This window comes from Saccostrea echinata, unplaced genomic scaffold (assembly GCF_033153115.1).
Source record: "Saccostrea echinata isolate AGI-Se365-2 ecotype Australia unplaced genomic scaffold, CSIRO_AGI_Sech_v1 ptg000033l, whole genome shotgun sequence".
Lineage (NCBI taxonomy): Eukaryota > Metazoa > Mollusca > Bivalvia > Ostreida > Ostreidae > Saccostrea > Saccostrea echinata.
Window position 1 is genome coordinate 14,362,013 of NW_026889782.1, and position 26,931 is coordinate 14,388,943.

The 26,931-nt window shown below is 32.3% G+C and overlaps 1 protein-coding gene across 1 annotated transcript; it reads left to right on the forward strand.

Moving 5' to 3' along the window:
• The first annotated feature begins 5,604 nt into the window (after positions 1 to 5,604).
• Positions 5,605 to 23,076, forward strand: LOC133199005 (uncharacterized). The gene is made up of 4 exons (XM_061334902.1): positions 5,605 to 5,912; positions 9,029 to 9,238; positions 17,098 to 17,229; positions 20,997 to 23,076. Exons 1-4 carry the CDS (start codon positions 5,609 to 5,611, stop codon positions 21,506 to 21,508), a joined length of 1,158 nt encoding a protein of 385 aa, XP_061190886.1. The 5' UTR covers positions 5,605 to 5,608; the 3' UTR covers positions 21,509 to 23,076.
• The last annotated feature ends 3,855 nt before the right edge of the window (positions 23,077 to 26,931 follow it).

Genomic DNA, 26,931 nt, shown 5'->3' on the forward strand with positions numbered 1-26,931 from the left:
CAAATCAGTCTTATTATTAATTAGAAGACAATGTTTGTGAAAAAACTTTTAATTGTAGTAGATTGGCAGAAAAACAGGACAGTAGCAACGGTTTCAAAAGGGGGAGGGCAACTTTCCCAAAAAATCTGACAATTAAGCAAAAGATTTTTTTTTTTAAATAGACTAACCAAACGGGGGGGACAACTTCCCAAAATAATCTAACAAGCCAAATTTTTTTTTAAAAAATGCCTAATTTACTGTTCAAATACTTGAATTTGCCAATGCTCGACTTTACAGCAACAAAAAGTGGGAGGATGGAACCAGCATCCACAGGAAAATTTACGATAGCAAAATAATTAACTCAAAAAAGGTTGGGGATCGTGCCCCTGCCCCCTCCTCTCCAGGTTCTAAATATAAATTAATCAAATGTATATTTTAATCCTAATATTTTTGATGGAAATGTGCTTGCTTAAAGTGTTGCATAATGAACATTGGTGTTCAAATACTACCTACAGATGCTAGAATAAGGTAGGAGATTACTCCTTTTCTAATAATAAAAAAAAAAAAGAATTAATTTCCAATAAAAAAAGAAATCTCAATCATTCAACAATATTTAATATGTCTCATTGATCATATCCCACTATCTGTTTTTGATGTATGTATATCATTAAACGTGGGACATGATAAAGAGGATCGATTAAAACTTTAAATTTTAATGGTTCCTCCTCTCTCATACATCAGATGTCATAAGTATCGTATCAACCCCATAACAAACATGTGCTTCCATTTACCTGCTTTATTTGTTCAGGTAAAAAATTTGATTTACACACAAATGAATATTTTACACCTTTATCTCGAGCATCTCATTTTTTTAAATAGCCTTCTTTTTCTTCGTCACTCTTTAACTATTAAAAGTTGTTCATTACTCATATCATTTCCGATTTCACGTGTGCATCCTTTATTATCCATTATATCCACCATAAAAACTCTCAGCAATTAGTGTCACGTAATTAATGACCACGTTCTTTACTAATTATCTTGATTGTTTCTTATATGTTAATGTAGAAAACCGAAGGTTAATTTTTCAATTTAATTCTGCAATATTTTACCCATGCTCAAAGTTTAGGATATCCCAACAGATATATTAGGAGAATATAAATAATTATTTGACATAAGGATTCAAAGTTCAAATGAAGTTGCAGTTATGGTTGCATGTAACAGTGTAGCGCATTCCAAGTTTTTAATTATGTTAAGCGTACACCGACATACCTATTCACGGTCAGGCCAAAAAAAATAAATAAACAAACACTTTATAGTCATTCAGAGGGTATTTCTGTGAAAATCAAGGTACTAAATGCTAAGTACATACCTTATTTGAAAGATTAACGACAAAACAGGGAAACATTGTACCAGATTTTAATCAAAATAATCAATTTCTGGACTATTGATGTTGTGTGGGTTTTTTCCTGATATGGGGTGTTGAACAAAACCCAAGGCAGACGCGGAAGCTAAAGAGAAATCTTGGAATGGCCTCATGTTAAACCGATTGCCAGACAGCCTTTTTAGATAAGTTTATTTATCACTTCCTTAAGGAAAATAATTAATTCCTTCAAATTTAGAAAATATTCTGGAATTATATTTAAACCCGAATTTCCTGGGATTATTTTTTGCTGTTTTTTAAAATTTGTTTATTGCAAAACAAACATTTCCAACAATTCAACTTACTATCTCTGGAGACACTTTTGACATTCAATAAAGTAGGGGTAATAGGGTCATTTATTTAAGAAAGTAGTGGTAAATTATGTTAATTTCCATCATAAATAAACAGAAAGGTGGGGCATCTCAAATGCCCAAAATGAGAGAGACAAATCGCAATGAACTTGTGATGAGTGCATGCCCTATTTCGTAAAACGTCCATTCCTTACTTTCTTAAAATTGATTTGAAAAGAAATATGAAGATAACGAATAGAAATCAAGTTGAAAAGTCCATTAAAAAATACAAATTTGTAGCAAACAGGGACTTCTAAAAACATCAGAGGCGGAACCAGGTGCCATGGAGGACTATGCATCACCTGTCGACCGATCACACCCGCCGTGTGCTCTTTGTCATGAACGGGCAAACGGAAAAATTAGACAATTCAGTGTGAAAATAAAGGACTAACAATGTAATTAATGAAAAATGTCAGTCATCATTCGACTAATTGATAGATTATATTTTTTGACAAGGTCATAGTATCGACCATAGAATTTGCGAAGTGTTGACTTTAAACGAGACTGTTGATATTCTTTCTTCATCAACTTGTTTGTCAGTAGTTTGCCTCGTTTTAGAAATTGTTCGTAAACGTACGCGTAGAGCGTTCTCTTGCGTATCAAATCAACTGAGAGACATATTTAAACTTCATATGCAGGTGATAATGGTACATGTATATTGCTACATAAATAAAGAAAGTTGACGATAGAAAATTAATTTAATTTGATTTCATCTAATTAGTGACATTTTAAATTAAAAAAAAAATCTGTCGTTGTTCTGATTCTAAATGTAATGAAGTATAAACTGTATAATGCAGTGATATTTTTTACGCCAAAAATGAATACAAAACTGTAGTTTCCACTTTTATAAGAGCAAGATTCTCTTCCTTTTTGTTATATGATACAAGCGTATCCCTTGTTAAATTTAGTGCTTACGAATAAAATTTATTTAATTTAGATCTCTTTACTGACTTTTGTTAATCGCTATCAGACCAAGTAAAAAATTCTTTAAAGCCCACACCGAAAAAAGACAGAGGATATTCAATGTTTCGTAGTTTGATACCTTTCACGAATAAAACAGGATTTTATGATTTTCTCACTAATGTGAAAGAAAATCAAGTGCAGTGAATTCCATATTGAACTAAAAAAAATATTGCATTTTCTGTTTATTACATTTCCTTTGATTTCCAATTACCCTAGATGTCTTTTTGTAATGCAGTGTCGTACGCTGTGATAGTTTTGCGGTTGTGAGAGTCATAGCTAGTAGATTGTTAACAGATTTTAACAATGATTTGAAGAAAAATTTGTAATTTCTAGTCCGTGTACGGGTGGTTAATATTCACTTGTTATCTAAATACGGAGTATTTTGTTAAATGCACCAAACAAAAAACAAAAAAACAAAAAAACGCACACAATGCACACACAAACAAATCGAGAGTTTTGCCGCACTTTAGGCATTTTTTTTTCACCGTAAAATATATCACTTAGTTTTTTTTTCATTCACTCCCATTCACTGGAAAAGTTATAGCATTGCACTGTTGAAAATGTTATACTAGTAATTGTTTGTCTAGTTCTAGTGTAACAGATAAATTAAAATTTAAGGTTAGCCCTTTAATCTCTTTTAAAAATGAGAGTATTTATCTGTTGAGCAAGTGTTTTTTCTACCTTGGATGGAAGATCTCTGCAGATGGTAACTCAGAGACGTACGTCCTTGTGGGAATATCAGAGACGTACGTCCTTGTGGGAATATCAGAGACGTACGTCCTTGTGGGAATATCAGAGACGTACGTCCTTGTGGGAATATCAGAGACGTACGTCCTTGTGGGAATATCAGAGACGTACGTCCTTGTGGGAATATCAGAGACGTACGTCCTTGTGGGAATATCAGAGACGTACGTCCTTGTGGGAATATCAGAAGCCATAGGGACGTAGCATCTCTTTTGAAAGGGTGAGGGGACAGCCAGAGAAAAAAAATTCAACTTTGATACCTAAAAATCTACACAAGCAAAAAAAAAATAAAAATAAAAAAATAAGGGAAGGGGAAATTATCCAAACTCCAAAATTCTATTGGGGGGGGGGGGGGGGGGTTGCGCAGTTTCCATCTTCTTTCAGCAGTACCAAATTTTATTCATACACTAAGAGCAGTGTTCTAGTACTTCATCTGTCATTGTTTGATACAGAATCATGGAAGCTGACATAAAAAAAAACAAAAAACAAAGAAATCTTGTTGACCAGAGGTCTTCGAAAGATACTGCGTATCTTCTGGCAAAGTTTCATCAGTAATGAAGAACTATATCATACAGAGGACAAACACACCTCCATTCTCCCTAGAGATTATAGAAAGAAGAGAGGGACGTGGATACGCCATGTACCAATGTGCAATGTTATGTTCAAGCACCTGGATCCTCTTATCCTTAAGTCAACATATGTATCTTGCGCTGAAACTATTTAGAAATCAAGAAGTCTAAACTGAAAATGCTTTTTAACTTTGCATAAATAAACTGCAGTAAACTGTTGTTGTTTGAATTGAAGCTTATAGGTTATACATTAGTCATAGAGCAGACAATTATATCAACTAGCGATGAAATGCAATGAATATTGTCCATCATTTTTAACCACAAAAATACACTTGCACATATAAACGTTTGTCTCTGGTCAAGTTATCAATCATAAACTGTTCAAGTTTTTAAAACAAAATATAATTGATGGACTCATATATGCATACATTTCAACTTTCACGTATGTTATACATAGAGGATATTCAATGTTTTGTAGATGAATATGGAATTTATTTCACGAGTGGGACAGGATTTTTTGAAATTTTCACGAGTGCGAAGCACGAGTGAAAATATCAAAAAATCCTGTTTCACGAGTGAAACAAATTCCATATTCATCTACAAAACATTGAATTTTCTGTTTATTACATTTTTTTTATTTCCCCTTTGCCTCTGTCTTTTCTTTACACAGTGTCATAGGCTTGACGTCATAGTTGAGCGGTTGAGACGTCATAGCTTAGCAGTTGTGAGATTGAAAACATTACATTGCATGGATTTTAGCAACATATTTGGGAAGAAATTTGAAGTTTTAGCTCTATCAAGATGATTTAGTTACTATCTCTATCTTATGACAGGCAGAAATTATTTTGTTACTTACTTTGGTATCCTTTCACACTGTGAGAGAATATCACTTTTATTCAATAAATAAATCACAGTATTTCACCGTTGAAAATGTAATAAATTGTTTTATTATCATGATGGAAATGACTTTGTCAATATTTCTTTCTCACTGCATAAAAATGCAGTATCCAAAAGCATCTTCAAAACTTAAAGACTTGGAATTAGAATAATTTATATGTTTGTAAATTTATTGTCTTTTTTTACGAAAATTTATTATATATTCCCAGTAACGCGGATTTGGTTTTTGAAATAAAATCAATAAACAGGCCCGTAATAACCTTTTTCAAAAATGGGGTAGCTATAAAATAATCGATAAGCAAAAAACAAAACAAAATAAAACAAAGCAAACAAACAAACAAAACAAAAGAAAATTAAACAAAACAAAAGCCAAAACAAAACGAATAAGTTGTACAAACTTTTTATTGAATTATTTGGAGGGGGGGGGTGAATATGTTGTTCTTTGGTTCATTTTTTTAGCCTGACAAAGTTTTCAAAGTTTTATCAGTCAATCCTTTTTCCATGTCGATTATTTTCGGATCACCCCCGTCCTTTCCCACTTTAAATCTATGCTTAGTGACTGAATATTACATGGATCTCCTAGATTCAGTACTTTCTGTCCTTTGATTTGATTATAGTCGGGTTCGTTCTTCTCTATTAGCCAGGCTCGAGCTCGAGCGAGCGCGAGAAGATAGTCAAGACCGAAGATGGACGAAAGTATCTTTAGAGACAGTCTCAGACTCCTTAATGATAACAATGTACGTTTTGCTGTTATAAAACTTATTTCTTGCAATGGGACAGAAAGTGTCACATTTCCAGACGCTAGATGCGGGTTTGAAGTCTTAAAAGACGAGAACAAAATACCATGTTTTGTCCCGTTTACAGTGATATTCGAGAAAGGAATTTCATTCCTCCGAAAAATTAAAAATACTAGTTGTGAGGAAATTGAAAAACAGCAAGGCCCTACGAAAGATGCTGTGTTGTGTCTTGACAGGTTTTACAAATCAAAAGGTAGGCCTAGTAATTTAAAAAAAAAATATTTTTGGATAGCCTTAAACATGTTATCAGGTCCAGTACAATCTCTTTATTTAGCTATATAGCTTGAAATAGCTATATAGCTTTATTAAGCTATTCAAAGTAGCTTGATTTAGCTATTTATATGCAGTTTTTCACAAAATTTTTTCTTGTATAAAATAGACAAAAAGTCGCATGTATTTGACTATTCATATATGTACTATGGGCTATCAAAACAACAACCAAAATCAAAGATAGTTTTATCTTTGCAGCTTTTGAATACTTTTAAGCAAAAGATAAATTTCTATTGTTTGAGTAACTGTCCACTACCTTGTGTGCGTTGAGGCATGGATAAGTATGATTGCTTCTCATTGTACTGATTGGCCTCCTTTATAATTTCATTAAAGAAGTAACTGTATCAATTGTGTTATATAGCCCCAAAACTCTTAGAACTTTGAGTACAAAGTCTCTCAAGGAGACACAATTTAATGAGTGATTTTTACATGCATCAATTTCAGAAGAGTTCAAGGTTGAATATCATCACTGCACCAAGGTGCGACTTTTTGTACCTGCTTAGAAAATTACACATTTAAGAAAAAAGTGTGATAAAATAGCTAAATTAAGCTATTCTGAGTAGCTTAATAAAGCTATATAGCTAAATAAAGCTATATACAGTACCGACTAGACACAACCTAACACCAGAGCGAACCCAAAGCGGACCCCGGGTTCGCTTTCTGGGTTCGCTCGGGTCCGCTTTCAGAAATTTTGGGTTCGCCTTGGGTGCGCTTCGGGTTCGCTCGGGGTCAGCTCTGGGTCCGCTAGAGCGAACCCGGCGTTCGCTTTCTGGGTTCGCTTTACGCACTCATGCGTGTAGCGGACCCCGCTTTAATCTTGCCGCCAGTAAGCCCCGCCCCTTGTATATTCCAAATACAGTAGTGAAATCGACCATTGTTGTTTCTGAGTCGATCGATACATGTGCATGTACAATGGCTGCAACGTTATGTTGACAACATAAAGGAACGATCACGTTACACGAACGATTTCGCAAGATTAATCCTTCAATCACACGATTCTTCATGTTACATGATCATTCACGACTGTTACCGCAAACGCACAATTTTTGTACGCAAAATAGTTAAAAATATTTAGGAGTGAATATTTTTAAGACGAAATAAGGCTTAATTTATTTAATAGATATTTAAGATTAGAAATATTTACTGGTGAAATTCATCGACTTTATAAAACTGAAAGAAAAATAAAATATTTAGTCTAGAAATGAATATTTTTGAAACTACATGTAAATAAGACTTAATAGTAATTTTAAATTACAAATGATTATTTTTGTAAATCTCAGACTTAGGAAAATTGTTTTTTTTTATGTTTTTGACATGTAAACATGTAATTTATGATCGAATGCTGCATTTTCTATCACATGATATACATGTACATGTAGGTTGGTCGTGAATTTTGATTCAATTGGATTTTATGATATGCAGTAAGGGGGTACATTTTTAAAAATGGCCTAAAAAATGAATTATACTATAATCATCTTTCCATTTATGAATTTCAAAAATCAGCAATCTGTTTTAAAAAATCATTCATTTGCAGAAATGATATATAAAAAAAATAATAATGACAAGTATCAGGGATGAAAAGTAACCCCGACAATCATGTCGTGTACATTTGCCGACTAAATATATGTAAGTATCGGGATTTGGTTTTTTTTTCCTCTTTTTTTTTTTTCATTCTTTTTTTTTTTTTAAATATACATTTTTGATGTATTGATATAAAAATACCATGACTACAATTAGCAGTTAACATCAGAGAAAAATCGTTAAACATCTTAAATACGCTTTATCAGTAAAAGTTACGATATTTTAAGAGAATACAATATTGTACGACTTACTATTTTGCTTAGTTACTCCGATAATTAGTTCGTTCAATTATGTAAATCGCGCTTCATTTTTCTTTTTATTTCAGTTTAAAAAAAAAAAAGCTAAATCAAGCTTTACATTATTTTTTGTAAAAGATTAATCAAATTAGTACCATAATGTAGTAGTTTGCGATTGGACATATTTGTACATGTACATTTATGCTGTACATTCATTTTTTTATTTTCAATTAAGAAGATCAATTATTTTGATGTTGATCTGGATTTAAACGAAAATGTACATTAGAATTATACAAATAAAATAATTGAATGAAAGCACGTACATACCGGTATACATAATCTTGTACAGTATCTTGAGATGATGAAATGCTATAATTTATCAGAAACCATTTTTTTTTTGTTTTATGTAACAATTGTAATAACCATTGCTTTCTTTTTTATTTCTTTTTTACATTAGGGTATGTTTTGTCTGATAAATTTACGCAATGTATATTAATGGATTTTGAAAATGAAAAATAAATAAATAAATGTGTAAATATAATATGCTACCTGGATAATTAAAATATATTAATTTATTTTTTTTTTGATAATGTTAAAATAGTTTCACACTGTACATTAACACGCTTTGCTTGTACAATGTTTTATTTACATCGAATGACAAACTGGCATGCTGATTGGTCGACCCGCTGATTGGTTAACACGTTTTATCGCTAATCCTGATTGACAGCTCTGTTACGCAACACCGCACGCGCGTTCGCTCTCTGGGTTCACTACTGAATTTTGGGTTCGCTTTCGGCGTTCGCTCTGGGTCCGCTGCGGGTTCGCTCGGGATCCGCTGCGGGTTCGCTCCGGGTTCGCTATAGCAAACCCCAAGCGAACCCAAAGCAAACCCAGAAAGCGAACCCGGGGTGCGCTCTGAGTTCGCTTTCTGTTAGGTTGTGTCTGGTCGGTACTGTAGCTAAATCAAGAGATTGTACTGGACCTGGTTATATCCAGGGCATCTTAACAAAGATGTATCTATATCAAAAACAGCAAAGACCTTTACTAATAGCTAAAACAATACAGGTTGTTACTGTGCAATAGGAATTTTGTAATACTGTTACATATAGCTATTATTTACAGTCAGACTGTGAGAGGAAACCCGTGGTTCTGATGAGGTTTTGACATCACTACATTCAATATTTTGTATTCTTCAGGTTTTACATCACTTTATATTCTTTAGAACAAAATGAAGCCTCTTTGAAAAAGGTCTTTGACATGGGTCAGGATGGAAAACCCCCTACCACAGAAACAGATGTAACCATCTGCCTTGCGGAGCATCTTTTAGGAAGACTTGCCCCAAAGGAGTCCTATCAACTTAACAGCATGTCCAAAGGCAACATCTGCAGGTGTGGATGTCAAAAGGAACTTACATTTTCTTTCACAGGAATAGGTAAGATGAATCTAGAGTAAATTGTGGTGAGTCAGGTTTTTTTCACATTCGAATTTTACAAAAAGAATGATTTGTAATAGGCACAATTTTCATCTTGATATTAAAATGTTTGTTGCAATATCTGGAAATAAGACTATTATTAATTCACAGTAAAGGGAGAAATTATATAGTCTTCGAAGAATATTTATACAAATAATGACTGGGGTTGAAGACATCATTGATAATGTTAAACCCCAAGGGATGAAATATTGCCTGACACAGAGCAGAGAGCAATATTTTCATCCAAAGGGGGATAACATAATCAATGTTGCCCCAAAAATTGTTTTGTTACATAAAAAAAACCAGCCAATAATTTTGTTTGTATAAAAAACAAATGAATCAATAAAATAGTATTTTGTTATCATTCATTAACATTCAACGTACACAAATGCATTCCTGGAAACAAATTCATATAGATATTAAATTTAGGCCAAATAAAAAAATATGTGTGGTTCCGGTTACCCGACCTTCCCTATTTTATACCCCCGACCCTAAACTTTTTTTGGCAATTTTCATATTTTTCCGGAATTTCCCCCGATTTCCATCAATGGCTCCAGTTTAAGTTTTAGTTTCAGCAATGACGGCCTCCTTGCAAAACATATTGCAAGTGTTTAATAGTGTTAAATCCAAAGCAAGCTAGCATGTAGGTGTCCCCTATCAATATTGACTAGTATATTATCACACCACATATTACAGTAAAACTTGTCTAATCCGGCGACCAGTGGTTCCAAAATTTTTGGCCGGATTAGGCAACATCCGGATTGGAGAAAATTGAACTGTTATAGCAAGTTAAAAATTACATAGATATAAACAAAGAATGATAAATAAATACTTGATCAAATCTGTCATTTTTTACGTTTTGCTTGAAAAAATCGTCTATTTCCGTTTGTTTTGAACACTGTTTGTTCTTCAGAATTTTCATTTCTGTTTAAGTTTTTTATTCAGTATCGAAATATAATATCTCTTGGTCATTTATCAAATTTGAAAATCGTTAAATGTTTTAAATACACTCAAAAACCTTATCGTAGCTGTAAATATTATTTTGTTAGGGACAGATTCCTAATTAATTTCTTTCTTTTAAAATTAATATGCTTGAATATTTAGACACTGTATTTGTTAATTTCAAATGTTATACATGTAATGAATATTGAACCAAAATCTTCTGTCGTTGTAAACTAGCGACACAAAGGGAAGTAATTCGAATTGCACGTCGTGCACGCAAAACGAAAGTAGAAAGGAGGTCATGAATAAGTCTCCAAGTTTTTCTACAGACATGCTACACGCAACCATAAATATCACTCATTCTTTTTGCGAGTTTCCTCGCCTTACTTGAGCCATTAATAATTTTTTTATCACGTTTGTTAAAATCTAAACTGTCGATACAGGATAGATCATTAACGGGACAATATTTACCCCACGCGAGACTTCTCTAATGACCAGCGGGCACAGGTAAAAATAAGTGGCCGGATTAGAGGAGATAATTTGTACTAATTATGAGCGGTAAGTTCTTTAAATAGCGGCCGGTTTACAGAATACCAAAGATCCGGACTGCACAACATTTATTAAACATGAATTATAAAGAAAATTCAAGGGACTAAAATATTACGCCGGACTGAACAACATGCCGGAATGCACAACATCCGGATTCAACAAGTTTTACTGTAATGCCATTTGCAAAGCAGTGATAGGTATTATTTAGAAAAAATTAAGAAAATCATTTTGTTAAAAAAATTAAAAAAAAAAAAAAAAAAAATCCCTACCTACCTACCCTAATTTTTTTGGAAGTGTAACTGGAACCACACATATTTTTTTGTTTGGCCTTAATTGATATGTGTCTCATGCAATATCTGCAGTTTGATTGATATTTTAATTCTTTCTTTTTGTAGTTGAGTGTAAAATTATGTAAATATAGCATTTTTTTTTTAATTTGTGCAGATTTTGCATTCATCATGGGTTGGTCCACATTCAAAATGAGTTGCTCTAAAACATTTAGCAAATCAATAATATATATATTGCTTTAAATCATTCATTTACTTTCATAACTCATTGGAAACAAATATTTTGTATTTCATGCACTATCTACAATTTGATTGTAGTGCTAGCGAATCTTAAATTGTCATCCATGGTTGTGTTACCTGTTTGTTTTTTTTATTGTGACGCCATGTTTTTAGCTCACCTCGAAGATGAGTGACCAAGATAATTTTTTGGAGTAGCTATATAATATTATGGTCTGTTATGATAAACTTTGTATAGATGGTGCATCTAAGGATGAAAACTTCCAGACTTGCTTTGGATTTTTAAACTGACCAAAATTTTCTTGAGTAGTAAATAGGTTAAAAGTTTTTGAACAGGTCTATTTCCAAGTAACTATAAGTCCTACTTAAATCAAACTTGCATGGATATTGATCTTTGGATGTACACTAACTGGAAAAAAAATATGATGTGAAATTTGCATTACTTATAGATAACATTCATCGAGGTGAGCTTCGTAATCTTTGATTACCTATGTTTTTGACTTCGCAACGGTATCATTACGTCACAATAAATCTATCTACTTATCAGAATCAAAAACACCAAAAAATGTTGGAAAACTCTCTTCGCCAGTCAATAGTATACAGTAAAAGTATATCATTGTAGGAGTTAGCAAGATTCCAGTTCCCCAAGGCCAGGACTATTTCCAGAGGTGAAGCCGAGGGAAATTGTCCTGGTCAAGGGGAACTGGAATCTTGCTAACTCCCTCAATGATATACTTTTTAACTGTTTTATTTAATATTTAAAAAAATTAGAGGATTACGAATAACTGGGAATTTGCTCTCAGAGCAGGGATTAGCTCACTTGACTAACACACGGGATAAATCCATTCACAGCGATTTCTTAGGAATTATTCACATTTGACAATCTAATTTTTATATAGGGAAAAAAATCGATAGGTATTACAATTAAAGTTAAATGGCCATCAATATTTTTCAGAGGAGCTAATATTTTCAACATGCTACTGCTGATTGACAATTAATATGATAATTTCTTAAAAATGTAGAAGGCTTATGCTCTGAAGGGAAGAGACAAAAAAGTTAAAAAAAAAGTTAATTAACATTTTCAGAATCATAATTACACTGACTACATATTGAGGTATTTTGGACAGAAAAATGTTTACAATTGATGTGTCACAAACCAACTGTTTTCTTTTCTTGAAGTTCGTCGGATGTATTATTTGAGTGCCATTACCATGATTACAACAAAAAACATTTTTTTATTGTATACAATGATTCAACATATTCAAGACAATTTAAATATTTTATATTTAAAGCTTTAATTATCCCCCCATTCCCCACACTCCCACAAAAAACATAACCCAGAGGTTTTTGCAATGACAGAAATTCAGTTTTTGTCCCAGATTTGGGTGTCAAAAAATGATCTGAGTTACCTCCAGAAATGCAACTAAATTTTGCTAATTATTTTAATTTTATTATTTTATTTAAATGCTTTACAATGGTAAGGCAGAATTTACTCAGACACATCATAGCTGATACTGATGATTGACCTTCTGCACAGATTCAGGAATGGAAAGAGCATAATTTCAAAATGAATATGTACATAATGTTAGAGTTAAACAAACAAAGGGGTATATGAAAAAAAAATGAAGAAGAAAATGAAATCTTCTATAATTTCTACATCATTTTTAAGGAATAACACGAATAAGACAAGAAAATGCATATTTTCCTCAGTGTGGTCAAATTAAGTCATTATGGGACTAGGCCTTTTAAAAAAATATTATCCAATCTTAATACTTATAGTTGATCTTTTTTAAATAGTTAGATAACTCCATTGGATTTTCTAAAAATATGCAACTGGAAATCCCTGACTCTCTTTTTGTAATACTGAGTTACGTGCAGTTCTAATAATAGGAGTCAATTAGTAAGGTAAAGCTATGCATGTACATTGAAAATCCACTGATAGTAGATAAGGGCAGTTTTTGTCAGGCTTATCTCTATACATTGTAATTCATTTAAAATCGTGTTGGCACTTATCACTTGCGTACCATGTAGCTAACAATTGCTGCATCCATGGCGCAAATAATTAATTAAAAAAGGTTTATTATATGTCATGTACATGTAATGTAGTGATTGAATAAGTACATACTTTTAAAACTCAGATGGGATTTTAATAAGTATTTAAAACTCAAACTGGAATTGAGTTATTTAGTAGAAAATTTTGCATAAAATTGATTTACAATGTACTTACATATGTACATTCTATATAACTCATATCCATATAAACTATTGTTTCTTCTAGGACCTTATTTCAGGCAATGTAACTAAAAACAAGTCTTCCTATTATCACCCTTGCACCAAGCAGAGAGCTATCAATGAATTTGATTTTCGCATCTCAGTATCAATTAGTAACAGACTGGAATGCATTCATGGACTGTCTATACTTGTGTTGTACTCTATACTTGTAATATGGGTAAAAAATATGATGTAAATTATTTGCAAAAAGAGGCAGTTTGCGGCTGTACATACATGTAGGGCATGTGATGGCTGTGTTTTGAATGAATCCACTCAAATAGGAACACTAATTTCTCGGAATATTGCGCTTTAAAATTGTGTGTGCAGTGTGCAAGATATGGCAAAAAATGCAAAACCTTAATTAAACGTTCTTAGCGATGGACAGGAATAGCGCCGATGAAATTTTAAGTAAACAGTGTAATACTTGTATTAGGAAACTAGGAAGAAATAGTTTATGTAAAGATGTGCGCGTGTTGCCGATTTGACTGCTTAGCAACTTAATGAGGACTACATAAAAATAGAATAAAACAATGTTGTGTACCTTCATGAAGTTTTATTAATACTTGAGATTAACATGCTGTATTTTCTTTCTTGGGCTGTTATTATTTATCATGGAAATAGCAGAAAAATTAAGGGCAATTATTTTCAGTGTTCCTTTTCAACTAATACAACAGTGCTGTGGATATTTTTTTCCTCTAAACACGTTTTGCGTGGTAGTTAAAATCATATATACATAAACAAGTAAAGAATGGTGTAAAGCATCAAATGTCTGTAAACAATACTGAAGCATTTTAAAGTATTTCAACAATAGTCCAAAAATACTTTTGGGGGTTTAATGGCATATTATTAATCCGAAGAAGAAAAGTAAAAAAAAAATTATTTTAAAAAAGTAGTATTCACAAATCAGATGCATGTATTGTGAGATCAACAGTAAGGACAAATTTTGTTGCAAATACATTATAAATCATGTATATGAAAATCAGAGATAAAAGGATAGCACCAAATGTTTTATCATCAAATGAAGAAGACAAATATAATATCTTTATACTCAAAATGTATATTTACCAATTATCTCTGACAAAAGGACGTTAACTCTACGGGTGTTCATTTCATTGACATAGGTGATGTTGTTACAAACTTGATGCCGATATGCTGCATGAATGTTTAGGGTTAAAAATGTATAACACAGCTGTAGCATATTCAAAACAAAATGTAATATATAGTGTAAGTTTTATTTATCATTAATATATACTGGACACTCGTAGTGATTGTGTAAATATCTTAACACTCCATTAATGTATTTCTATTAAAATCATTTCTATAAATCGTAAATTTTTAAATCACTTATGAATATAAAAAAAAGAGATATACTAAAAACAATTTAGTGAGAATACTAGTATTTTTTAGATGTTTTATTCATAACTTTAATAAATAATTATGTTATCAATAAGGAAATATTTATTGATGCAAGAAAGAAATAATATCTTTATTTTCTGAGTGCAGTTTCTAAAAGTAAAACACAGTCACTAACAGCCAATCTTCAATTTTAAACACTCGTAAACACAGAATGAATTTATTATTAAAAATTATCACCAGAATGATGTTGCACATAAATGAGAGGAATTTCAGCAACATTTTCAAGCATTCAAAATCATTTAGAAATATTCATTTTCCAGCAAATGTATAGCTACATTTATAGTCTAGATTTGGTCGGAAAACTCGTCGACCATCCCCCCTCCAATAAATTGCGATTTATACGCAAAGCTGCCTCTTATCTACTCCTATAAGGAGATGGAGAAAGAAAATATTTTTACATGTTTTTTTTTCTTTTTTTATTAGGTTTGAGAAATATATTGCTGTTTGGAGTAAAAATCTGCTATTCAATTTGCATATATTGATTTTTTTTTTAAGAAACGGAGAAATATTTTCTTGCAATTTCATGTAAGTGAAATTGATTGATCTTTTGACAGAAGAAAATGTGAAATGCTTAAAATAAAAAGGCATAAGACAATGTTGAATTTCATATTCCAATGGGAAATTTTCATGACTCACACGTTTGATTATGTATCAAACAACTGTGCTCGCCCTAGTGCAGCCGCACTGTCAAGATTTTGCTTAAATTTCAATACAACAGGCAAGTTAAGTTCAAAATAATTCTGATGAATTTCAAATTGCAATATGCTTAGCGCTTCCCAGTACTTTCAGTACTTTGACTGAACAGTAATATCATGGATATGTCCAAGTGATTTGGCAGTCCAACCACTATGTTTTTTAACCTTGTTATTGAGAATCCTCCGATATCTTGAAGTTTAAACTCAGTCCCCTTGAGTTTGAGTCAAATGAGAATTAATTGTATCAGTATGTGATATTTATATGATTTAAGTGTGGAAAGGCTTACAGACCTGAAGTATAATTACAGTTAAACTTCGTTATCTCGAAGTTGACGGGACCGTTGATGAACTTCGAGATATCCGGGGGTTCAACATATCGAGGGTTATAATTCTAATGAGTATGTGATATTTATATGATTTAAGTGTGGAAAGGCTTACAGACCTGAAGTATAATTACAGTTAAACTTCGTTATCTCGAAGTTGACGGGACCGTTGATGAACTTCGAGATATCCGGGGGTTCGACATATCGAGGGTTATAATTCTAATGAACTTCAAATATACTTAGTGCAGTAAACATGCACTTAATAGTAAAATTCCTTCTTGTTTGAAATTTTGTTTACGATTTCTTTAATATACAATCATGTGTTTAGCATTAAAAAGATTTTTACATCCTCTTTTTAATTCAATAAATAAAAACTTTGTATAATATGTACAGAAGTATAATCCTTCTACCAACCCTGCAAGTCAACCGCTTGCATCGTTTCCCATGTATACATAACCGGATATCGTCTATGCATTGTAAATTTATAGGAAAAATAAATTCTAATTGCATTAAATTACAGAATTTTGTTTTACTTTGATGTTTATAATTTTCGCTTTCATATGCATAAGCTATGCTTAAATATATTAGCTATTATCAAGATAAAGTACCCCAGCCACAAAACAATTAACATGTCATCCATGCGTATGCATAAGTCTAGTACACACAACCTTTGGCTTGCATAATTAAAATCAAGGTAAGCCATACATACACCTCGTATAATTATCGCGCTATTATCTGTTGATCACAGGAATACGAGTAACCCGTGCATGACAGACAGGTGGCTGTTATCAATAGAGCATTCAGTTTACCTAACGGACTTGATCATTAGAGCGGGAAATTATCCTGACTTCGAGATAACGCATGTGATTTTAATGAATGGGTACACAATTTTACTTCGAGATAACCGGGGTATTTGACATTACCGTGTTCGACATAGGGGGGTTTATTTTAATCATTTAGAAAGCAAATTTTGTCGGGACCGCGGCCTTACTTCGACATATCCGGGGTATTCGAGATATCCATGTTCGAGATTTCGAAGTTTAGCTGTATGTATATTTTCTCATTCTAGCATATATAGTATTTAGCTCTTTGTCTTACAGGACACGAACTAGTGTGGCACGGATTTATGGACATCATCTTCTTATCACACCAGGGAATACCAGCAATAGCTAATACTGTGATAGAGAGAGAAGAAAATACTCCTAAGAAAAGAAAACTAGATGAAATGGATGGTAAGGATCAAAATAATACCCCCCTTTCCCAGAACAAAGCTGAGAGGGGGAGGTTATGCTGAAATCACTTTATGCAAGTGTATGTTCATTACTGTGCGCTGCTTGTTGCATGTTGACTTATAGGTGAAGTCAGCATCTTTTTATTTTTCATCAATTAAGGTGTATCTTCTCCAAAGTTCTCCTCCTACAAATTTTTTGATGCATGCTCCAATGCTGTAACTGACCTGTATTTTATTTAAGTGGCTGGATCCTTCATCCCTTGGCTCAAATCATTAATATGGACATTTGTACCTCTTGTTATCTTTCTTTAATTAAATAAAAAATTGTTGCACCAAGATTCTTACCAAATGCTTCAAAGCACTGATATAAGGTTCTGGATTAAAATTTAGTTCAATTCAGAATTAACATACATTATAAATGACAAATATGCATTCAAATGATGTACTCTCCATAAGCATGATAAATATACATGTTAAATTACAATGACAATGAAGATATATATATGAATTTCTTCTTCAAATGCGTTTCACAATATCCTGTATGTTTAAGCTTGGATTTTCAATTAAATTTAGGTGTAATTACTGCAGTTTAATGTTTTAGCTTTTCCCTCTTTCAATTTCCATCAGAAAAGAGATTCCTGTAGGCTTAACAATTTAAATTTCTAAAATGATTACAGTTTTTTTAAATTAGAATTTTAATACATATGCATTTAAGTTTAAATTTCTAGATTTAAAAACATCAAACTACAAATGCAGTTATATACAGTTGAACTTTGAAAACACTGATCAATATCTCAAATACCTTGGATATGTCAAAGTGATTTTGAAGTCTGAACCACTTATTCTTTAAGTATTTTAGCCTGGATATCTCAAGTTCTAAGATATCTTGAAGTTTTTTCGGTCTCATTGAGTTCGAGAAAACGAAGTTTGACAATCGTAAAATTAACAGACATTAATGTTTTTGTATAAGATTAAAAAAAGTACATAAAATTAATTAAAAAATTTAAAAGTAAAAAAAAAAAACATTGTTCAGAATAATTTATTTCATTTCCCTTTTTGTTTCCCTATACAATTTTTTTTAACTGTGGCTGTAGTCTGTGAAGATGTGGATCTTAGGGTAAGTAGCCATTATAAATCCATGGAAACCCAGAATTATGAATCTAAGATAAAAATAAAAGGTGAAAAACTCTGGTTAAGAGTATCAGGTATTTGTAAATCACAGAGAAGAGTATGGCATACTGATGGCCTATTTTTCTCATAATTACTTGTTACTGTTGCTAGTGTCAATTTTTTTTTTTAGCTCAAATAGAAAATAGTCTGTGTAAAATGTGGCAATTTCAGATTGAAAAAGGGGTTTTTATTTATTATTTTTGGCTTTTATGAAAACATTTCTCTATTACAATTAATAAAACAACAATTGTAGTAAATCATTTTGTTAAGATTTTAATTAAGTTTGTATAAACTGCCAGACGTTTTGACTGATAAAATTCCCATTTGACCAATCCCATTCAAAATTTACCGGGGATATTGGTGGACCGGTACATTTTGGGAACTCTGGCATTATCATGTTGTGTGGATTCTGGTTTAGATCTGTCATGACCCTCTGGAATGGGATGGAGCCAAAATATGTGGTCAAAATTTTTCTTGGAAATAAATAGGGGAAAACCTGATGAAAAACACTAGGGTCAAGGTGACTCAGGTTAGTCAGGTGACCCATGTGCCTCCTGTGAATATTAAATCTGCTTTATTTAATTATTATAACTTTTATCTCACCGTGACAAAGTCAAGATGAGCTTATGATATATCCCCTGTGTTAGTGTCAACTTCTGTTTAAAGTTTTAGGAGCAGGTCTATTCCATAATAATTAATACTTAGTAGCTCAGTGGTGACCAGACTTAAAGAGTTGATGCACCTAGGGATGTGTCTAACCAGACTTGCTTCAGATGCTGGATATGACCTAGATTTTGTGAATGAATGACCAGATTAAATATTTAGGTGCAGGTACAATCCCTAGTAATTATTTCCACCCTGGTGACCAAACTTACATGGATGATGCATCAAGGGATGGACACTACTGGACTTGCTTTTGATGCTGACCTACATTTCCCAGATGAATGACCAGGTTTAAGAGTTTGAAGCAAGTCCATTCCAAAGTAACTATGAGCCCCTATGTCAACTAAGCTTACCTGGTTGATGCAACTAGGAATGCATGCCTACCAGATATGCTTCATTTCTGAGATGAATCACCAGGTTAAAGTTTTTGTGATAAAGCCCACTCCTAAATAAATATTAAGTTCTGTTTGTATCAAATTAGTATGGATGACATATAGATCTTCATGTAGGAACACACACTACCAGACAACTTTCTGATGTCGGATAGAACCAATATTTTCTGCATGAGTGACCAAGTTAAAGTTTTTCAAGCAGGTCCTTTCCCAAATAACTTTGAGCCATATCATGAAAAAAACTTGTAATCCTGATGCATCTCTGATTGCACACTACCAGACTTGCCTCAGATGCTGGATCTGACCTTCATTTTCTAGATGACTGTGTGATGGACCAGGTTTTAGTTTTTGGAGCTGTTCCATTACCAAATTATTGAAAACCTGAACTTGTATAGAGGACATTTGTAGGAAAAGCACACTACCAGACATGACATACATTTGCTGGTTGAGTGACAAGATTAAAGTGTTTTCAGCAGGCTCATTCCCAAGTAAATATAAGCCCTTTGGTGACCAAAATTGAATTGAAGATGCTAGGGATGCACACTGTCAGTGCATTTTTTTCATGATTTTGCTTTGCTAATAAACGTTGCCAAGGTGAGCTTCATAATATTTGATTACCTTTTTTTTTCATTTATACATGTTTTGTACATTTCATTCAAACCAGTCAAATTTGATGGTATTTCATTATTTTCAAGAAGAGAATAAAAAATTCAGTTCACATATTGAAATTTTTTTAGAAATAAACATGAAATCTAAAAGAAATGTACATTATATTTTGATCTCACCTGAGCTGAAGACTCAAGTGAGCTTTTCTGATTACATTTTGTCAAGCTTCCATCCATCTGTCTGTCTGTCCATCTGTCTATAAGCTTTTCACATTTTCACTGGGTCAATTTCAATCAAACTTACCACAAAGTATCCTTGGGTGAAGGGGATTCAAGTTTGTTTGTTTTTTCTCAAATGACGAGTCACCTTCTCCCAAGGGGAAATAATTACAAATTAGTGAAAAATTAATGGTGTCTTTTAAGAATCTTTTTAAAAAACACTTGGCAAGGAAAGGTGAACCTCTTCAGGTAGTGTAGATTCAAATTTGTTCATATCATTACTCCAGGGGATAGGGAGGGGCCACAACAGGGAATCAAAGTTGTTCATAGGAAAATGTAGGGTAAATTCAATTTTGTTCAAATTATGACCCCCCAGGGTAGGGCGGGCCTACAATAGAAGATCAAACTTACCAGTATAGGAAAAATATCTTTCAAAATCTTCTAAAGCCATGATTAATCAACGAAATATTGAAGCATCCTCAGTTAGTGTGGACTCAAGTCTCTTCAAATCATGACACCCCCTCTCCCCCTTGGGGGTAGGTTTGGTGGACCACTTATATATTGAACTTTTCAACAATACTGTACTGATTTCTGCTTTTTCCTAACCAAATTGCTCAGGTGAGCAATGTGGCCCATGGGCCTCTTGTTTTCATAAATCAAACTGAATTTTCTTATGGTGAACTGAAACCAGATTGACATATACCTTTTCTGTTTTTCAGATAGACTGGATGAAGATGATTACAGGCAAACAACAATAAATTTCAAACAAAAATCACCAAATGACACACTGGCAGAAGCATTTGCTCAGACAATTGTATTTTCATTGACTGAAAAACAGAAACATCCTAACTTTTTCCACCATATGGTACCAAACATTGTGATTTCTCCAGAAAAGTTTGAAATAGTGCTGTATGATGCAGATAGGGATACTTTGCTTTGTAGCAATTCTATTTTCTTATTCAATTTGGATCTTCCAGAACATAGAAGTCTCACTAATGATGCCGTACTTATTCTCTGGATGGTGTTACATTATGAATTATTTTGTTCCGGATTTGATAAAGCCAGTGATGATTTGCTTGATACATGTAAATCAAATTTTAAAAATCTAGTTCAAAGCAAATGGGATATATATTCAACTTCACTAAAATGCTGTGTTTCAGGTTTCCCCCCAGTGAAACATTGGTCAGTAAATGAATTACTTCGACGTGGACATCAGTTAAACTTAAATTAGGTACCATTTAAGATCATAATAATCATGAGGTGTATTGTTTGCTTTTTGTGAGTTGAGTTTGCTTATTCCTAATGCTCGCCAACTGGGAACAGAGCACTTTGATTAATCGGTATCAAAAAACAATCAACACTTGGATTGTTACATTTGCAGAAGAAATATTTTACATTCAACATACAAAAGCAAAGGCAAAACTTAAGCTTAAATCCTTTCATAAAGTAATGATAGTTTTGCAAGGTTTTTGCAGAATTACATGATTCTCTCCTAAACATTTGTAAATGTTTTAGATTTTATTTTTTTTTATTTTATTTATTTATTTTTTTTTTGTAATTTTAATGGATTTATAATCATATGAAATCCTGGTCTTTGATAGGCCTATTAGGTCATCCGAGTATTGTTTTAGAGTTTTGTGTAGCAAAACTTTCACAGTATTTGACTCCTTTACAACAGTTATTCTTTTCATTTCAACCACAACATCGTTGGATAATAGGGACTCAATTATATTCAAATGGTCACATTATTTTCATGGATGGGGTTTATCAACAAATTCTGAGATAAAGGTTTGAGTCATTTAAAATCTCAAGAACCACTGAGCCAGCAATGACAAATGTATAGATTCCTAAATAAGTTCTAAACAACAATGGAAAGTGTTATTCGGATACTGAGAAAATTGTATCATATAAATGTCTACATATTGGATTTATCTACACTGCAGTTTTCAACATAGGGAACGGGTCTAATTTCTCTAGGAAAAATGTTAAAAGATAATGGAGAACTGTAGATCACTAAATTTTCGCGACACCATATTTTTATGAGGTAGTGATACTGAATGTATCAATGAAATAAAATTTTCTTGAATTATTGTTATTGTTCAACATAGTCTTTCATATGACAATAGAGAATGAAATTTTCAAAAGCAGGCTGCCTCAAAAATAGTACAAAAATAAAGTTCTCACAAATAAAAAGTTATTTAAAGTATCAGTGAACAGAAATCAATGCTGTTTACTTACATTTGGAAAATAAGGTATCTTAGGGCTCTTAGAAAGTAGGACTTAAAAACAAAGATCAGATAACATAGCTAAAGAACTTTAAATGCAGTATGTCAAACACCCAGAACACCAGTGTGATCTCTTGTTTTTATGTTGCTATGTTTACTAAAAGTCATTAATCACTATTGTATAAACATTTTTTCAGGTAAAGCAATGTAGGTAATGCATAATTTCTTTTTTTTTATATAGTTTACATGTTTATACATTGCATTGTCAAAATAGTTCAACATTATGAATTAAAGTAGATGTTCAGCTTTTCTTCTATTATTCTGATCTCAAATTGACTACATATTTTATATCCAGTATATATTGTACATGTTTGGCTGTATGAATGATTACACTATATACTGATGGTTAGAGAAAATCATATGTTATAATTGATATTTAGGGAGTATTAAGTTCATAATACATGTATTTACAAATGCACAATGTTGTATCTTACTGGTGACTCTAGAGTTCCATGTTTTTGCATGACAATTTGTATTCTATACAGGATTTATGAGCTTGATCATCCTTTTGAAATGAGGATAATTATGAATGAAAATTTTAAAAAAAACAGTTATTTTTATATTCTTGAAACTGAAAATTAATCATAACAACTAAAAAGATATTGCTTAAGTATTTTTTTAATGAATGTGTTCTTAATGCAATTTTTTCCGATTTTCCATTCTAATTGGCTAACAAAATAGTGTGTCAAAAAATTGCAATGATTGCAATGAAAACCTTGATTTTTTTTCATTTTTAGCTCACCAGAGCTGAAAGCTCAGGTGAGCTTTTCTGATCATATTTTGTATGACGTTTGTTTGTCCTTCTGTAAACTTCTAACATTTTGAGTTTTTCTCAAAAACCACTGGGGCAATTTCAACCAAACTTGCCACAGAGCATCCTTGGGTAATGGAATTAAATCCATGCCCTCAGTCAAGTAGAGATAATTAGGAAATAGTGAAACTTTAATAACATTTTTTAAAAATCTTAAGAACCCCTGGGTCAGAAAAGATGACTCTTATGGGAAAGCCTCATTAATACATAGTGAAAATTCAGAATTGCCCAAATATGTTCGGAGGGGAGGGGAGGAGGGGTTTAAGGTGGTCCCACTATGGGTGATCAAAATTTTACAAAGGAATATAAATATCTTTAAAATATGTCGTTGACATAGTTCAGTCGTCTCTATCAGTTTGCTTTTAAATCATTTTCTCACAAACAAAGGGATGCATATGCACGTTTGATATGCACCGAGAATCGACCCACATTCCTGTTGGTTTCATTAATACGCAGTTCTTTCTGCCATCAAAATGTTCCGGTAACCATGATTGGTTATAAAGTGGGATGTTGCTATGTCGCCATGTTAAGATTCCATTTCTTCTAGACGCACCGAGCCATGCGTAAGGTAATGAATTGACGCCATTACCTACAAGAAAATACATCAAAGATAAACAATTGGTGGGTTTAATAAGCTATACATAGGAAATATACTGTGAACTGTCATAAGTATTAATGTTGTATATTTAACATTATTAAAATTTCTTCTGTCTGTGGAATTATACAACTAATATTCGTTATCTTCATATTTCAATAAAAGGCTCGTAGCTGAAATAACCTTGATCCAAAAATAAGTACTTGGGATATCTCGAACAGTGATCTGGTCATACAACATTGAATAAACGATTCAGAAGGAACAAAATCATATTACCACATATATTTATCCTATTTCAACATTAAATATCCATAGACCTTACCAGTCTCAGACAAAAAGGATTCTGATATCCATTTGTTCTCTGCCTCTGAACTCACTTCCACTAAATAGGAGTTTTGACTCGTACATTGGGTCTGAAATATTTTTAAATAATGATTATACATATGTAACAATACTTTAGTCTTTTATTTTCCATTTTCTTTTATTTTCTCTTTCCTTAGAGTATGTGGTTCTGTAGGTGGTCAAAATTTAGTGTTACATGGTCAGACTTAAAATTAATCAGCGGTTTTTGGTTTCGACTCGCAGAATGCATGGAGTGCTAAGAAGAAAGTATTGGCTTTATTGTGCCCTAAAAAGAATGTTTTCAAAAAGTTTTAAAGTGAGCTTAAGTAGGAGTTTATCTTTAGTATATGAATGTAATCAAACATGAATATGGCATGGTGGAAGACCATTCTGGGAATTGATGTCAATATGATATTGATTTGATATATTTCTAAGTTTTAAACGGAAAAAGTTTCAAAATGACTTATTTCTGGGGTTATTTCCTAAACAAAAAAGTGTCCACGTTCACAGCCGTCGCCCACTTAAATTTTCAGATTTGTTGTATAAAATCCTTTGAAAAATCACATTTCTCAAAATCTTTGTGGGCGATGCATGTGGTCTAAATTATCTGAAAGAAAATTCCACTGAAAATTGATGTCTTCTGCAACTTTTTAAGAAAATACCGGAAATGCACAGATAACTGACGTCACAATTAACATTTAAGAGATCAAACGAGAAAAACGATTTGTTTGGTCTAATTGCATAGAGTTGCAACATTTCAGAAAGCATGAGTTTTAATTTCTTAGATTACTTTAATATTTTAGAAAAATAAAGGGCCACATTTGTATTGAAACCGTACCTTTTTCTTTGACATATGATATGAATTTTAAGTATTACATATTTAAAATATTTTATATATTTCATAAATCGATTGCTTGCATTACTATGTCATTAAAGAATGCTAGTGCACCTCTTTCCTCAAAAGAAAATAGTGCAATTTGTAGGTCATTTTAATTTTAAAAAATTATTAAGTCAACAAATGTTTAGTAATGCATGTACATTACAATTGTAACCGGAAGTAGAACTCTTTAATGAATAACTTAACAGAGTTACTAGCCAACTTGGCTTAAAGCAGTAAGCTATCTCCAGTTATGTTTGTCAACCCAGGTAAGGGGATATCTGAACTATGATCAACGCTAAATGAAAACACAGTTGTAAGTTTAATAAATTTAATAAAGTGAGAATTAACCTTTTCAAATGATAACAAATAATAAATAATAATCAAAATTTAACAGAGAATAAAGTCTTTCAAAATTGCACAGGAATATATAGTTTTATCAAAAATATAATTTAATTTGGCAAGTGAATAACAATAATCTCAATAAATAAATAAGAAGTTTGTGAAAATAATAGGAAAAATGGGAGGAATATGGAAACCCTTTGAAAAATGAAAGATGCTTAAATAAAAATATCTATGTCCCTACTGAGCCTCCATACTTATGAAAATAAAATGGGCAAAAATATGCACAACTGAAAATGTCAATGAGCTGGAAAATGTCAGGAAAATGAGCTACATCACCCAATATGAACTAATCAACACTCTAGAGTTGAACTTAAAATAATAATGCTAAATCTGGACTCTAAAAATATCTAACCCAGAAAATAAACAACACCATAAATAAATAGATAAATAGTGGTTCTAGAAATTATACCTGTTATCTACAAATCCCTAGACCAGGCTGGACTTGGAAAGGGGAAAACTAAATTATCTCCATAAAACCTACATCCTAACTGTTTCCTAACAAAAGCCTAGAACTTGTGAAAAACATGAAACTAAAGCTAGCTAAGACCTAGAATACTGTTAAACCATGAGGTTTTCTTAGCACTCCAAGGTACTAATCAAATAGTGCTCATAAACCATTAGGTTTTCTTAGCACAGTAAAGAGGAACTAACCATGAGGCTGTGTGCCCCAACCCAAGTGAAGAAAACTACACGAACACGGCTTTAAATACACTAGCTATAGGCCCAAAAATAAAAGCCAATAAACATCAAAGATCCTACAACTAACTTAACCAATCAGAACACAGCTTTCAAAAGTACTATGGAAAGACTCCCAACATGGATGACACTTCCTGTTTAAAAAGTAAAACATGTGGAATGCCAACCCATGTCCTAACTTATAAAAGACAAATAATAAAGGGGTTTTATGTAAGTAACAACTGAAAACATAAGGTAAATAGAATTATCAGACTGAAATACCAACAAATACTTGCAAAATATATTTTACGAAACGAGGGCTATGAAATAGAAATCTAAACCACTACACAGTATAAAGAAGTAAGCTATTTCCTCTATGATAAATTTTTGTAAAGCCGGTCTGCTACGTACGTGATATGGATTTTCAGAACTGGTCGTTGATATGAGGTATTGTGACCTTATCCACTTCTGTATCGCGGATTCGTTTTTTTTTTCTTTTTTTTTTCTTTTTTGTCACAATAATATCAAAATTCAAAAATTTACCTTAGCTGTACTCCATTTCACTTTTGTTTTATTCGGGTAATAACAATGCCCTGCAAAAGGATACCACCCAGGCTCACAAACTGAAACAGAGAAACTAATTAAATAATTGAATTCAAAACTA